At 54.6% G+C, this 15,480-nt stretch overlaps 1 protein-coding gene across 3 annotated transcripts in view; it reads right to left on the reverse strand.

Annotated features, from left to right (window-relative positions):
• Positions 1–15,480, reverse strand: part of PIK3R3 (phosphoinositide-3-kinase regulatory subunit 3) — a 59,099-nt gene that overhangs the window by 35,944 nt on the left and 7,675 nt on the right. For all 3 annotated transcript variants that reach the window (XM_090146619.1, XM_031601700.2, XM_090146620.1), the window contains 6 exons: positions 14,774–15,308; positions 12,248–12,343; positions 11,951–12,028; positions 6,442–6,573; positions 5,558–5,759; positions 5,063–5,148 (listed from right to left, as the gene is read on the reverse strand). In XM_090146619.1, coding sequence (XP_090002745.1) covers positions 5,063–5,148; positions 5,558–5,759; positions 6,442–6,573; positions 11,951–12,028; positions 12,248–12,343; positions 14,774–15,095 — 916 coding nt within the window. In that variant the 5' untranslated portion in view covers positions 15,096–15,308. The remainder of the gene's footprint in view (positions 1–5,062; positions 5,149–5,557; positions 5,760–6,441; positions 6,574–11,950; positions 12,029–12,247; positions 12,344–14,773; positions 15,309–15,480) is intronic.

The following is a 15,480-nucleotide window of genomic DNA, read 5'->3' on the forward strand; positions in this document are numbered from 1 at the left end:
GTTATTTCCAAACTGTTTGAAATCGTGTTTATTTTATCCGCCGCCGGATCCCTGTGACTCAGGGCTTCATCGTTAACTGCCAAAGATGAGTGACAGATCCCGCTAATTACGGCTAATGATGGCCTTAAAGGATTCTCCACGCACGCACGTGCGTTTGTGTGCACACATGCCGAGGGCCATTTATAATTTAAAGTGGGGAGACTCGTTAATGTAAAGCATGCCCAGATTAATTGCCGAAAGGCAGCACTGAGGGGCCATGGGTGAGCAGGAAGTGCCCAGAAGGAATCCGGATGGCAAAACCCTTTATTCTGCATCCACCCTTCTTGAAATTAAGGAACCCTTGAGCTCTAGGGAGGGATGTGCTGCACACATGGGGGTTTTTCTATTTCTTTCTGCAAGGGAAAAGTCAGAGCTGGATGCTCCACTAACAGCAGGGATGAAGCCACTTGGATAGACTTCTGGCTGGAAAGAGCAAGCTCAAGTTGAGCCTGGTGGCTTGGGAATTTGTCTTGGATCATCCATGCTGTTCCGGACCCCAGAACACTTGGGTTTCTCATGCTGAGATGCTCCAGATGTTTCAGTTTAATGCTTTTATGGCAACAGCTGGTGGAGGCAGCGGAGCAGAGCTGCGCTGATAAATGTGCAGAGGATGGATGGTTATGGCTGAGCCCGGAACACAGAGTGAAGTTGGCCAGGTGGGCCAAAAGCCCCACTACTGCAGAACCCTTCCCAGTGTTTCTTCAAATGAAAGAAGTCGGCCAAGAGAGCAGAAGATGAGCAGCCAACACTGAGGACCTTTGGGCCACTGGACCAAAGAGCCATCAGGATGGTTTGGATGTTCTGCAATGCCCTAAACTATGACTTCAGCTTTTACCAAGATCCAGAATGCTCCAAACTTTGTTTCTAGTTGACTCCTAGCAGATCAAGGCTGGCACAGCTGCCCAGAGAGCTGTGAATGCCCCATCCCTGGAGATGCCCAAGGCCAGGCTGGATGGGCTGCCCATGGCAGGATTTGGAACTTCGGGGGCTTTAACTTCCCTTCCAACCTAACCCATTCTATGATTCTATGATTATATGATTTTTCTGCTCGGGGACCCGAAAGCATGTCCAGGAACTGGAGAGCACCAAGCTCAATGCTCCTGAGCCTCTGGTTATCTCCAGCATCAGCTGTCCTAGGAGCACTGCAGGGATGTGGGGCAATGTCCCCTCTGCCATGTCTGTTCCCCCCTAGGAAGCTGCTTTTCTTCCCCAGGGAGCGCAGGGAAAGCATTTTCCACCATGCCAGATAAAAATGGATTCGCAATCCAATTTTACCCGAGTACCACTTCAGTGATTTTGATGGAGCCGCTCTCAATGCGCACTGGTTTGAGCCAGAGGACAGCTGTCGTGGTTTCATAGAGCAGAGGTTCCTTATCTGTGTCACCTTTGATTACTGTAATTGAAATCCTGCTCTGATCTGATCTGTGCCCCAGCATTTCATCTGCCTGTGCAGCTCCCGGCTCGATCGGCCAAGTGACGTTAATAGATTTTAAAGCCAGGCAGGCCTGGAGAATAACTGTGTCACCAGCAGCCACCAGCCACTGCCACCCCCAACACCACCAGGATCGCACTGGGCTCAGCCCCAAAGCAGAAGGGTGATACTTGCTGGAGCCATCCCAAAACATTGGACGGAAAGTGGGGAATTATTTCTAGAAAGCACATGGAGGGGCTTCAATCCTCACCCCGGCCCCCTGCTTCCTCCCGGCCGTGATTCCTCCCCAGCATTGTTGTTTGGCAGCACAATACTGTGGGTTTCCCTAGCCCCTTATCAGCCCTGGCCACATGGCTGAGGAGGAAAAGGGCTCCAATCTGAGTGGAGTGATGCTTCCGCTGGTTGCTGGTCCTGCTGTTGCACACCACGTCCCTGCACATTACCCCTATTCCTCCAGCAGCAGGCAGGGGCTGGGCTCACCATCTTGCTGCTACCCTCCTTACTCCATCATTAATTAAACACGGGCTAAAATTAGCCACGAAGGCAGCACCGCTGGGGTCTCCCACTGGCATCTGACTGAAGAATGCAGCAAGTGGGTCAGGCACGCCTCCCAGCCAAGGGTATCTTACATGCTTGGGATACCCCATCTTCTGCTGCATCCTTAGGGATGCTGGCAGAGCTTGGGCTCTGTCCACATTGTGAGGATACTGTGGGACACTGTGGGAGCAGCATGATAATCTGATCTGAGATGGAGGAGAGGGAGTGCTAACAGAGACCTCAACTCAGCTCAGCCACCAAAATGACAGCACTGACGTCTTCCCCCAGCTCAGCTTCTCAGGGTAGTGAGCAGAAATCCCTTGCTTCATCCCCACACTCTGCATGGGAAATGGGGCCATCTCCAGCACTAGTGGGAAGCATGGGGTTTGGCCATCCCCTGGTCTCAGCCATCCCATAGGTTTGGCCATCTCTTAGGCTCGGCCAACCCGGAGGCTTTCCCCTCTCTTTTCACTGCCTCATCTTCACTTGGGCCAGAGCAGCTGGAGAGGCGAGAGGCTCCTTCTGGGATTGCAAGTGTGCACATCCTTGTCGTGTTTCTCCCCGCGCCTTGGGGGATCTGTTATTTTTAGCTGCTCTCCCTATCTCATGTTGCTAGCGAGGCTCTTGCTCTCTTTTTTCCCCCTCCCCAGCATTAATTTGTTTGCACTGTATTATCTTCAGATGAGGGGAGCCAGAACCAGACATCTGCACAGGGGACCCCTTGCCTCCATTTGCCCACTCCATGCAGTTTTCAGATGAGTTTTCCCCATTTTTTAACACCCTCTGCTGCTCAGGGGCTCTCCACCTCCAACCCCAAGGGATGAAATATGGGAAGGGGCAGTGGAAAGGCAATGCAGCCTAGAGATGCTCTGGCCAGGGGAAGGCTCACCCCCTTCCTTTTGGCTGTCTCACAGGCACTCTGGGGCTGATTTCCCAAGCCAAGTGCTAGCTGCTCATGGCTGCATCCCAAAATACTGCCTGAAAGGAAAGTGTCCCCGCTGCCATCCGCATGCTGCCCTGCCACCACTCCATCACACTCTCGGGGACAGCAGGAGATGCCCCCCCACATTATTTAAACTCCAATCCCTTTTCCTGCTCATTGCACCTCTCCCCTTCCTGGCACATCGAGGAGCGCATCACGGCAGCAGGACTGGCACACAGACAGTGATGCAGGGGTGACCGCCGCGCACTGGGACAGCTGGCCGTGTCCCCTGCCAGCAGCACAGCCCCAAGCAGGACCTGGGTTTGGAAACTACCCAGGCTGTACTCTGCCAAAACCCTGCTCTGGAATGGGGACACCTTATCCCCGCTTTTTCTCACAAAGGAGCTGAAGAGGTCACATTTTCTTCCCAACCTGGGGCAAGGAATGGCAGTGCTCCTGCCCCCAGTGCACTGCTTTGCCTGCCTCCTGCCCCAATGTTTGGCTTTTCCATGTCTGTGGAATTTTTTGTGTGTGTGTATGTGTGTTTAGTTGTTTTTTTTTTTTTCACAAGTCTTTGCTGCATGGTGAGTAAAGGCATCCTGCTGTCTGAGGGCTAACGGCTTGCTGGAGAGATAATAAAGCAAAGGGGAGTAAATTAAAGTGCCTATAAATAGCAGCAGGAGAGGAAAAGGAGATGAAGTCATCTTCCTTCAGCTGAGCCGGTATTTACATCACTGCTTCCCTCCGTCTTCCCTCCCCCTCACCCAGACTGGGAACCAGCCCTGGGGCTGGGGTTCCTGCACCAGGCTCTGTGTGCCCCCCAGACCCCAAAACATCCCCATGTCCCTGCACCGGGTGTGGCTTTGGGGACGTGCCGGAGGGCACAGTGGGGAGCGCTGGATGCAGCCCCAGCTCATGAACTGGTGGAGCCCCCAGGGTCACCCACCCCACAGGTGACCTCACTGCCACTGTCCCCATGCCCGTGGGGCCCCGTGCCCCACTGCCACCAGGTATATTTATGCCTGAGTCAGGATGAGGTCACAGCGCGGTTTCCTCCGTGTCAGCTCCCGGCTCCTATTCCCGGGCTGTTTTCACACACCGCTGTGTTATTGCTGGGTATTTATAGCTATTTGACAGCAAGAATTAGAAAGCGGCGGCTCCACATGCACCCCAAAATAATATCGGTGCCGGGACGTGGGGGGAGAGGCCAGGGCCTGGGCCAAGGCGCGCGTCCCCTGCCTAATAATAATTCTTTGCACTTTATATATAGCACCGCAGCTTCCCAAAGTGCTTTGCAGGCATTTAATTAAGCTTCCCAACATCCTAATGTGATGACAGTTAGGTAATGACCTCCTTCTTTTGGATATGGAGAGCAGCAGGACCTGTCCGGTGGCACGCAGTGCGGTGGTACGGCTGTCCTGGCTCATGGTGACATGTCCCCAGTGGACCCAAAAAGGGGATGGGGATCCACTGAATCTCAGCCACCCCCTGCTCAGTGCAGGGTAGGGATGACCAGTGCCGCCTCAGGGTACGGGGACAGCAAAGGGAGGAGACGTCACCGTTGCGCAGAGACCATTGCCACAGCTGTCCAACATCTGGATCAGCAGGGAAGAGATCAGCTGACAAGTCTGAAGGGCTGATTTATGAGCAATATTAGGAGCCGTAATCCTGCCTGGCCTGGCCACCCTGCAGGGACCTGAGGCGATGACAGGGACCAGATATATTACAAGGCAGGAAGGCTGGAAGCAGCTGCAGCTGCTGGGTGGCTCGGTGTGGGGATGGGGATCCCACAGGGATGGACCTCTGTGGTCCTCAGGGTCTGCAGTTTGAGCCACCAGCACTCTTCCTCCCTACTGCATCCATCCACCCAGGGGGCTGTACCAGTACCGGTGGCACCTGCTGCGGTCCGGCAATGATGGACACGAAGTCTCACTAGGCAGGACAGTCACAGCACTGGGACATGGCCGGACGAGGGCTGGGGCTCAAACCACCAAAGGAGAAGCTCCAAACCACAACTAGGCAAGCAGCACGCTGAGTCCCTTCCTTCCCCCAAACCCACAGAGGATGGGACCACGTGAGACTGTTCCCAGGCAGTGCCACCAGTTCTGTCCCCTCATCCCGGTATCACTTACCAGGGGCTGCTTGCACCTCGGCTGCCTCGCTAGCCATGATGAGTGACTCGATGATCCTTGCGCAGAGCTCAGGGTTTGCCTCAGTGCTGCGAGGACAACAGGGCGAGTGTGAGGATGGCAGCAGCTTGATGTCCCCAAAGGTCCCTGAGTTGACCACCCCAAATCATGTAAGGAGTGACACTTGGAGAGATAATGGACTCAAGTTGCACTTGGGGAGGTTCAGATTGGATTTCAGGAAAAATTCATTCTCTGAAAGCACAGTGCTGGCACAGAGTGCTTAGGACGGTGGTGGGATCACTATCCCTGGAGGTGTTCAGGAGCCATGGAGATGTGGCACTGAGGTATGTGGTCAGTGGGTGTGATGCGGTGGGTTGGGCTGGGTGATGTTAGTGGTCCAGTCCAACCTTAATGATTCTAGGAAATTGCCTCCCAACCCACACATTTCCATACAGCATCCCCAACAGCTGTGGGACATGGATGGCTGAGGGGTCTCACCTGCAGGACTCAGGGCGGAGGAGCAGCTCCCCAAAGAGCTCCCCAAGCAGCTGTGCTGACAGCCGGTTCTTGCAGGCAGCCTGGCAGAGGTGGCCGAAGTGCTGGATGAGCTCCCGCAGCAGCAGTGTGTGGGGCTGTGGCAGGGCTGGGGGGGCCAGCAGGGCTAGGGCACGCTGCCCACAGTCCTCCACGCTCAGGGTCTCTGCAGCAGAGGGAAGACATCCTGTCATTGCCATGAGGGATGCAAGATATTGCACGATGAAGGGGCCTTCATCTCCCAGAAGTTTTGCTTTTTGGTATTTTTTCTGAAAGCCCTGGAGTTTTGCCTCTGCTCCTTGCAGGGCTGAACTGCAAGGGGAAGGATTGGGCTGAAGAAAGGTGCTTTCCTTTGAAGTTGCTTAACGAGGCAACCCAGCTAATTGCTTCTTTATCCTTGGAAAGGAGGCAGCCTTTGATTTCTCCTCTCCAAAGGGGAATGGGAAGGCAGTGTCCAGGTGCCCCCAGCCCAGCAGTATTTCTGCTGGCACCATTCCTGCATGGGGCTGTTCCATCCATCCACTTCCTCGCTCAGGCAGAGCCGTCCCCATGATCCCTTCTGCCCTCACAAACACCTCCCCCACTCAGGACACAGGAGTCATGGCCTGTATTTGTGTCATAGATACGTGACCCCACGACTCAGATTGTTCTCTCTTGGGGATCCTATGCCTACTGCTCTCCCTTTGCTTCTTCAAAATTTGCCATGTGGAGCATGGGATGCTGCCAGTTGACCACCTTTGGGATGTGCCCCTGATGCAGTGCCTCCAGAGAATGAGGAGAGGAAATGCTAGGGGTTTCTCAAAACTCCTCCACCCCACAAAACATGGGGAGAGCCTGGCTCTGCTTACCTTGAGCCATACAGAGCAGGTCGGTGCAGAGCGTGGGAGGGACAAGGGGGACTGGCAGCTCCTGCAGGTACCACTTCAGGCTCTCTGCCAATGTCTGGGCATCGTACATCTCCATGTCCACGCCTGAGGCATCTGCAAGAGACCCAACAGGAACCCTGAGTTTCCCACCATGGGACAGCACCCATACTGTGGGCTGATGATTTTATGGGTCTGTGTGTGGGCACGGTGGGGATGGGTTGGTGGTTGGACTGGATGACCTTACAGGTCTTTTCCAACTGTAATGAATCTGTGATTCTATGGAATGATGCAATGCTGCGCAACCCCATGACTGCGGCAAAGCATGTGAGGAAGGCTGAGATCATCCCAAAATGGGTCAGCCCTTGGGAAACACGTCCCGTGCTCCATTGGAGTCGCATGGCCAGGCTTGCCAAGGGGACATTACTTCAACTGTCCATCGAGGCATTGCCTCATGCGTTTGTCTTGGAGGTCCCAGTCCAGGCAGCTGCCGGGGGGGATGCATCGCCTTTGGCGAAGATGTTGAGGTTTCAAAATCTGGCTCTGATCCGAATTGGATCCAAACATGAAGGTTTTGAAATTTTCCTTGCAGAAGAAATGTTGGAGGGGGGTGGGGAGGAAATCCCAAGGTATTTGGGACCGATTGAGACGGTGCATGTATAGAAACTGAATTTCTCTCCTCTAAAGCAGAATATCAGAAAATGGACCAGACTTTGCATTTTCTTGATGATGATGTTTCAGGCCCTACATGGCTGTGGTCTAGAAACAAGGCATTGGGTTTGCCATGTCCTGAACACCCTTCCTTTCCCCTCTCTCTGCATTTTCATCCCCAAATGCAGCTTTACTGAAAGCAGGAGTGTTCAGGGAGGTGCTCCATCTCCAAACCCACAGCATTTTTCAGCAAAAAATACTTTGAGCCTCCAACCACTTCAACTGGCCATAGAGAGCGTAAGCCCCAAATGTTGGAAAACCATATTTCCTAAGGGCAGGCCATGGAGCACCCAAACTCTCATCAGGATTTGGGCACTCTAAAATGGGTCTTCTGTTCCCATCCATCCTCTTGCTGTGTGCTTGGAGAGCAGCTCCCTCAGAACATTCCCACCAGGATGGTGCCCATCTCTCTGCCCAGCTGCTCCAGGACCACAACCCATAGCGAGTCCCTTACCAACAGGACTACAGTGCCTGGTTCTTGGCTCAGTGACCAGAAAGCAAACAGATTGAACAATCCCAAGGCAAAGCCTTTAACCCAGAGACTGGAGACGCTACCTCATCTTCAGGAGTGAGCACCCTGCTAGCCACAAACCAGCCTTGAGCCTGACAGGGTGGCTGCAACAAAAGCTACTGTACCACAATGACCCAGGTCAAAGGAGCATGGGGATGGGACCCTTTGCAGAATGCCAGCAGGAAGAGGAGAAATGGAGAGAAGTGGAAAAGTGCCCATGGGAAGAGTTCATCTGTCATGTTCCCATCACCAAGCTGCACAATTGGAGACTCCCAACCAGCCACCAGTGTCCCATGAGGTGCTCTAACCCCTGCATTTGGCTGAAACTCTCCAGCTTTGGAGATGATGAAAAAATGGGCAGCAGCAGCCAAACCCCAAACCTGTTCCACCCCTCCAGTTGGTTTGAGCTTGCTCTCAGACATCATTTCCATGCCAGAATCCCTCCTGCATCTGCCCTGGATGGGCACATCCCACCACGGAGGTCTCACTGGGGATCCATCAAATGATGCTCATGCAGATTGGGGAGAGCAGTCACCGCCTGTTCTGTGCAGAGAAGGGGATGCCAATGGGTGCTGCCTGAGGCAATTAGCCTGCAGCTCTGCTGTGGCCTAATTAGCTCATTTGCATAACTGGGCATAGGCTTAGGGGCGTATTCAAAGGGAAGGCTCAGCCGATATCAAAGCAAAACTGGAAAACATCCTTGCACCCGGAGAGAGATGCAGTGGAGAGACTGGAGGGGGGTTACCTTGCTGCCAACAATTAATTTCAGATGGGACTGCTTTCACGCAGTCTCAGTTGCTCAGATAGAAATGGCCCTACCCTGGTGACCCCATCCTCCTGGGCATGTCCCCTGCCCTAAGTGCAGGGGGAGCACCCTGGTGCCCTGAGTGCCCTGGTGCTGGCTAAGTGCCCCGGTGCTGCCCTAAGTGCCCTGGTGCTGGCTTTGGGGGGCTTGAAGCTGTGCCCCATGGGATGTTTGCTGGCAGCTGGGAAGGAGTGGGCAGGGAGCTGCCCCCGCTCTGCTATCACAGGGAGATGATAACCCCGTAAGAAGCTAATGATGCTGCAGAATGAGTCACTGTCCCCCACGCTCTCCAGATGTTCCAGCCCTTTCCTGGAGATCCCTGTCCTCTCCCCAGCCCATGTGCAAGGACAGAGAGACCCCATCCAGTGCCACAAAGCAGGAAAACACGCCCTATGTCCCCAGAAGCCCTCCTCAGCCCCATACCAACTCCCTAAGCACAGGGCATGATATGCACATGGGGGTACCTCAGAGAGGGAGAAAGGTTGGGGGCTCCCTTTTCTTCGCCGTGAGAGTTGAGACCCTGCAAGGCAGAACAAGGGAAGCCCCCCGGGGGGCAGGGGGCTGAGGCTGAGTCAGGCTGGGTGGGAAATGATAGGATATCTCCCAGCAGCTGCAGCAGGGAGCTGTGAGTAAGACAGCCTCGTGGTGTGTGCCTAAATTGCGGCAAAAGGAAAGTAGGAGGATGCTTGGCATGGCCCAGAAGGGGCTGGGGGTTTTGGGAAAAAGAGGATTGAATGGAGCCTGGCAAGCAGCCATTCTGCCCCATTTGTGCCATGCATGTGGACAGAGGTGATGGCTGCATCCCATATCCCACAGCCAGCTCAGGGATCCCATGTGCCCAACATCTGTGGGGAATGGCATGGGCTGAGCTGCGGTGTGACGCCTCTGGGTCTGAAGTCCCTGTGGCACAGTGGTACCCCAAACTTTGACTTCCAGTGCTGAATGAAGATTAAATCAGGACCTTTCTTCCCATCCATGCGTGATCTCGGAGCCTCCCAGATATCCATCCCATTTGGGGGATTTCCCTGTGGAATTTCCCTGCCTTTGACTCAGCCTTATTGTCACGTCCCTGTGCCAGCCCTGAGGTCACCCTGAGCTTGGTGACTGCGGCACAGCCCTGCCCTGAGCTCCTGCAGCCCTGGCTGGGATTTTCCCCACCGTGCACCCTGGTTTGGAGCGCTGGGACCCCTCCCTGGAGCCAAGATGGGGAAGGCGTGAGGCATGAGTCACAGGCGGCCACTGCCACTAATTCACCCTTCTTTCATCCCCACCAAATATAACAGATGAACTCATGCTTCCTCCCAGGCTCTGACCGCTGCGGGGTTTATTTACAGGTACAAACGAAGAGTAGAACCGCAGGCACTGGGGTGCATGGAGTAAAGTCATTGTGATGGGGCTGAAGGCATGGCGTGGGGACACTGGAGTTCTTGGAGGCTCCATCCCTTTGAGAAGAGGATGGGGGGACACAGCCCCCACCACGCACTGATGCTGGGGAGAGATGCGAGCACCCTGCTCCGACCCACTGCATTCTGCCCAGCAGCAGCTCACAGAGCCCACCGCCACCGCTAATCCCCACCGAGCCCTGACCTAATTCCCGGGCACGTGAGCGTGTCTCCAGGCAGACTGTGCTGCGCTGGGGCCGGAGATCAAAGCGGGGAGGATGGCAGTATGGCACCGCACGGCACCGCTCGCCTGGAGACAGCGGCTCCAATCCACTCTGCTGCTGCGGGATTCTCCCTGGCACCCGGCAGCTCCTGCCAAGTGGCTGCTTCAGTGCAGTCACGAGGAGAAGGCAGCTCCAGATTGGGACCCGGAGACAGTGCAGGGGGAGAGGACATCACCTATCAAAGCAGGGGGGGCTTGTACGTTTCATGCCAACGGGCAGTAGCATCAAACAGTGTCATCACTCTCAACCCCGGTGCACAAGGTCTCTGATCTAGAATCTGTACTAAAGTCATGCAGTGCTCAGATGTCCCCCTCCTGCAGGACATTGCCCTGCTCCCGCAGCAGCAGGGACAGCACCTGGCTGAGTTCCACTATCCCAAATTTCAATGTGTTGGAGTAATGGAGCAGCTCTGGGGCTGGGGGACACATATCCCCCCCCCCATCCCACCTGCACTTGCAGCTTCGACCCATCCCATGCCCATTCCATCTCCATCCCCATCACTGTCCCCATCTCCAGAACCGCAGCCACCACCAGTCCGCATGGGAGCCATTCTGGGGGAGCCATAGGGGCAGCCATGAAGCCATGGGTACACAACCAGAGGAGCCTCCCACCCCCTATCAAAATGTGAGATGCTCTTGTAGTGTAGGGAATACTTCATTTTCTCAGACATGTTAAGATCCAGGAGTTTGAAAACCAACTACTTCAGCCCCTTCTCCTTTTTCTTGTCTTTTCTAGAAGTTTTTCCTCTCCATTTGCCAAACAGCAGCATGAATAGGGCATTCACTGGGACCCCGATGCCTCTTCCCCAGACCTGCTTTTCTCCCCAGCTGAGGCAAGATTCAGTTCCCGTATCTGATTTCTCCCCATTCCCCGAAACTGACCTTGACTTTTGCCAACAGAGATGGGGTCCTGGCCATGGGGATGGAGACTACAGGGAGAACGGGGCCAAGTGTGACCCTCACACGCAGATTGTGCCCACTCCCAACCCCTTTTTCCATCACTGATGTTTTACAGCCCAAATGCTACAAAACCCTGCAGGAGGATGCAGGGGGAGTGATGTCTGCATCCTGCACAGGGCTGAGCATCACCCCCCAGCCGTGAGCTGGGGGACCCCCACACATCCCCCCATGCAGCCACTCCCTATGGGGAGCACACAGTGCCTGTTCCCCCGCCCGACGGGGACTCTGCAGCCGGAGAGCAGAGAGCAGGGAAGCGATGAGGTCATGTTGCTTAATATAGAGATTTCATCACAGCCCTTCTCCCCAGCAACACAGTCCGGCTGCTGCCGGCTCGGGCACTGCGGGGCTGTGCTTGGAGCCTGAGTGCCTCCCTCAGGTGCAGGGCAAGGGGTGGATTGGTGCACCCCACTTCCAGCAGGAAACCCCGTGTCCCCCATCTCCTCAAATAGGAGCTTCGTTTTCCTCCTTCCTTTTTCTCTGTTGCACTCACACGCTGTTTCTCAAATAGAAGCCTCAGAAGTTTGCAAAACAGATTTTTTTTTTTTTTTCTGGAAAAGAAAAAAAAAACACCCAGCTTCTAGTAAAGGGCTCTAGCCAAAACCAATAATATTTTACTTTCTGCCACTGACACTGTGTGCCAGCGCCCTGCAGTCTGTGCCATCCCCACTCTTGCATCCGTATGGGCAGCATCCCAGCAGGACCAGATGAGTGCAGGGGGGCTCAGTATGGCCAGTGCCTTACTGTCTATACATAGGGTCATAAAAAAGTCGGAGACTAACCCACCCATGCTGATGGTGGCAAGCATTCGTGGGACACGAGGAAAGATGCAAGCATGGACTTACCTGCCAGAAGAGCCTCCTTCAGCTCAGTGTCATCCAGCACACCAGGGTCTGATCGGTAGAGCAGCTCACTATCGAGACCTGTAGAACAGCAGGGAGACAGGGATCAGTCCTAGAACCTCAAATCCTGCCTCTGACATGCCTGTGATAGAAGCAAGCAGGGACCCACACTGCAGGATGCCTCACTCTGCCCACGCTGCAGGGATACCAGCATGCTCAGGGTGAGGGACAGCTCTGCAGTGCTCCAGGAGCACCAGTGACCATGGGCCGAGTGGGTGGCTGCCCCTTGGCTGCCCATACCTTGCTTTTCGAGCGCCTCGATGAGCCTGGCCACGGTCAGCAGTGCCTGCTCAGGGAGGGCTGGCTGCTCGCTGTGCTCTGCCTGCCCCGAGAGCCCTGTTGGGGAGAGATGGGGAGAAGGGCTTGAAGTGTGCTTCTTCCATTCCCAGTTTGTTCTGTGCATGGCTTCCCTCCCTCCCCCTTTCCTTTCCCCCTTTCTTTCTTTCCTCCTTCCTTCCCTTCTTCCTTCTCTCCTTTCTTCTTTCATTTCTTTCTTCCTTCCGTCCTTTTTTCTTTCCTTCCTTCCATCCAAATTTATTTTCCCTGTTGGTTCCCCCAGTAATCCTTTAATGGGAATTTAAATGCCTTTTTGTACTCAGTACAGAAATTCTGGAGATATCTCAGACTGCTTTAAACATAAAGGCTTTGTTCCTCAATCAGTATTCAAGAAATTGAGTCCTTAGGTAATACAAGGACCATAACCCCATCTGTACATGTGTTGACACCGTATTTCACTATATCACCACCCAGAGAGAAGGTGAGTCCATAACAGCTACCTTCATCGTCCATTTTACTTCCTTTTCTGTTTTTAGTAATCTCTCACTTCCAACTAATGATGTAATTAACATTTCCCAAGAGGATACATCAGTCTGTTTGTGGATGCTCCATCCATCCACCCACCACCCATTCATTCATCCATCTCTCTCCCCTCCAGGCTCCTGATCTGTTTTAGTGGAATTGTATTAAAAAATAATGGTGAATTAAATAAAGGTGCTGTGCTTCCCACAAAAGCTGAGTTCAGTGTGGCCAGCTTGCTCCCTGTGTTTGTTCCCTCTTCCATTCAGAAGACATGACTGAGCGGTCCTGGAGGTGATGCTCATGGGAGGTGATGTTCATGGGACAACCAGGCAGGGCCACAACAGCCTCCAAGCTCCTAGGAAGACCCCATGCAGCAAACAGCACTTGGCTCCATACCAAAGGCATTTTTAGGAAGTTATTTAATTTTAAAAAGACCATTCCTTCCTGTGGTTCCAGCCCTGGCTCTGGGGCACGGCTTGGAAATGCATTTCTTTCCTTGTGACTGAGCCCTTCCTCTGGCTGGAGAAAACCCAAGTCACCCTGTTTGGGGTCCCAGGGTACCCTACTGGCCCTGCAGATTAACAGATGCTGTTCTCTTCCAAAAAAGCCTCCAGTGTTTGTAAGTTTTCATTATAGGGAAAATCTCATCAGCTAGAGGATTTTAATTCAAACCAGCATTTAGTTCAAAACCACTCATCGTCCAGCAGAGAGATGTCTCCTGTCGCAGTGCCTGGTGACAGTGCTCACATCCCCATGCAGTGGCACTGGCCGAGGGGACAGGGACAGAGCGTGCCCATAGGTGGCAGCACCGCTGCCCCGAACCCTGCTGGTAGCGGATCAAAATCATCTTGGTTTTACCTATTTTGTTCATTTTATTTGATTTTCCACTTGCCCAAGCCTTGATACGTGCAGTGTGGGAGAGGGTCTGTGGGGAGGTTGAGGACACACTGGGGCCTGGGGGGTCAGTGGGAGACCCCCACCTGGGCTTCACATGCGAGGTAATGATTTTTTAGGACAGAAGCTGCTGCTTTGGATTCCCCAACATGCAGTCAAGCCTCTGCTTGCTGTTTCCATGCGGGTTGGCAGTTCTCATTACCGAGAGGCCGGTGATGGATGTCCACAGCCACACAGTCTCTGTGACCGGCGTTGATCCCAAGATATCTGCCTTACAGCACTGAGTTTGATAGGACTCTGCCCTCTGAATAGCTCGGGGAAGAGGGCTGCTGGTGTGCCTCTGGGCTTAGCTGGGCAGGGGACATAGAGCTGTATTTGCCCATCCAGGATGGCAGCACACAGCTGCTCGCTCCTCCTTACCGGTGCTGCAGGAGCAGCAGGATTGTGGCTGCCTTGGTGCATTCAGGGCATGAACTAAGGATGGTCACCCACATTTTGGCAAGGGAAGACAGAGGTGGATCCCAGCCTCCATGCTTGCAGGGAGCTGCAGGAGCTGCATGGCAAAGCCCATGGGCAGCAGGGTGGCAGCTGGCGTCAGGGGATGTCGTCATTGGCAGCGCTGCTGTGAGGGGGGAGGGATGGGGGGAACCGGGGGATGCTCTGTGCCCAGATCCCAGACTGGATCCCACACAACTGGGAACAGCTGCAAAGCAGAGCCTGGAAACCTGCAGTGGATGCTATCCCCGCTCCCATTCCTCTGGTTCAGACAGCTCCCAGCATTTTATTGGGGTCCATCCAGGTCCTTCTAGCAGGTGCACCCCCAGACCCATGTCCTGCTCAACCCAAGGGCTGAGCGGTCCCACTGCTGGTGTCTGGAACCATATTTTGGAGGGGACTCCTCACCAGCAGATGCCTATTCTGCTCCCCCAGCCCTGCACAGCAGCGATTTCTCCTCTGTCACATCCCAGAGGAAAAGAAGATCATGGTGTGCAGGAGTTGGAACTAGATGATCTTTCCCTTCCAACCTAAGCCATTCCATGATTCATCCTAGAATTCCCCCATCCCCACACTCACCCCAGGGCTGGCCGGTGGGCACAGGGGTCCCGGCAGGCGGCTGGGGCAATGGCCGTGTCTTGGCCTTGGTGGTGGTGATGCACACGGGGCCCAGGTACTCCACGTAGGTGCCAGGGAAGTGTCCGCGCTCCTTGGTGCGCTCGTTGAGGCCATGCAGCCAGCCCTGGGGGCTGCGCTCGTCCCCGTCCTTGTAGTTGGGGGCAGAGAGTAGTGCAGCCCTGCTGACAGTCAGCACGTCCCCAGGGCTCAGCGCCAGGTCCTCGTCCCGGTCCTTCTGGTATTCGTAGAGCGCGCGGTACTGCAGCCCCTCCGAGGAGGCCATGGAGGGGATGGAGCAGGGAACGGCGGTGAGGAAGAAGAGATTGTTGCCTTGGAGAGGGTACCCTGACTCCTTCAGTCCCAAAATTCCACACTGATGCTCAGTGAGGTTGGCTCAGGGATCGCTATGGTGGTGAGCAAATGCCGCAGACCCACACGCTGTCCCCTTCTCAGCCCGGTCTCCTTCTGCCCTTCATCCTCCCGGTGCTGGGGAGCTCTGTTGGGGCAAAATGCAGCACATCGGTGCCTCCAGCCCACACCGTGCCCCCACCAGCGCTGGGCACAGCCACGGCCGGGCCAGCACTGCTGCTGTCACGCACCGAGAAAGTACAGCAAGTCTGGAAAGTAGGGCAAGAGATCAAGCAACGTGCTTTTAAAATAGACACACG

The sequence above is a fragment of the Phasianus colchicus genome, chromosome 9 (assembly GCF_987193195.1).
Source record: "Phasianus colchicus chromosome 9, bPhaCol1.hap1.1, whole genome shotgun sequence".
Lineage (NCBI taxonomy): Eukaryota > Metazoa > Chordata > Aves > Galliformes > Phasianidae > Phasianus > Phasianus colchicus.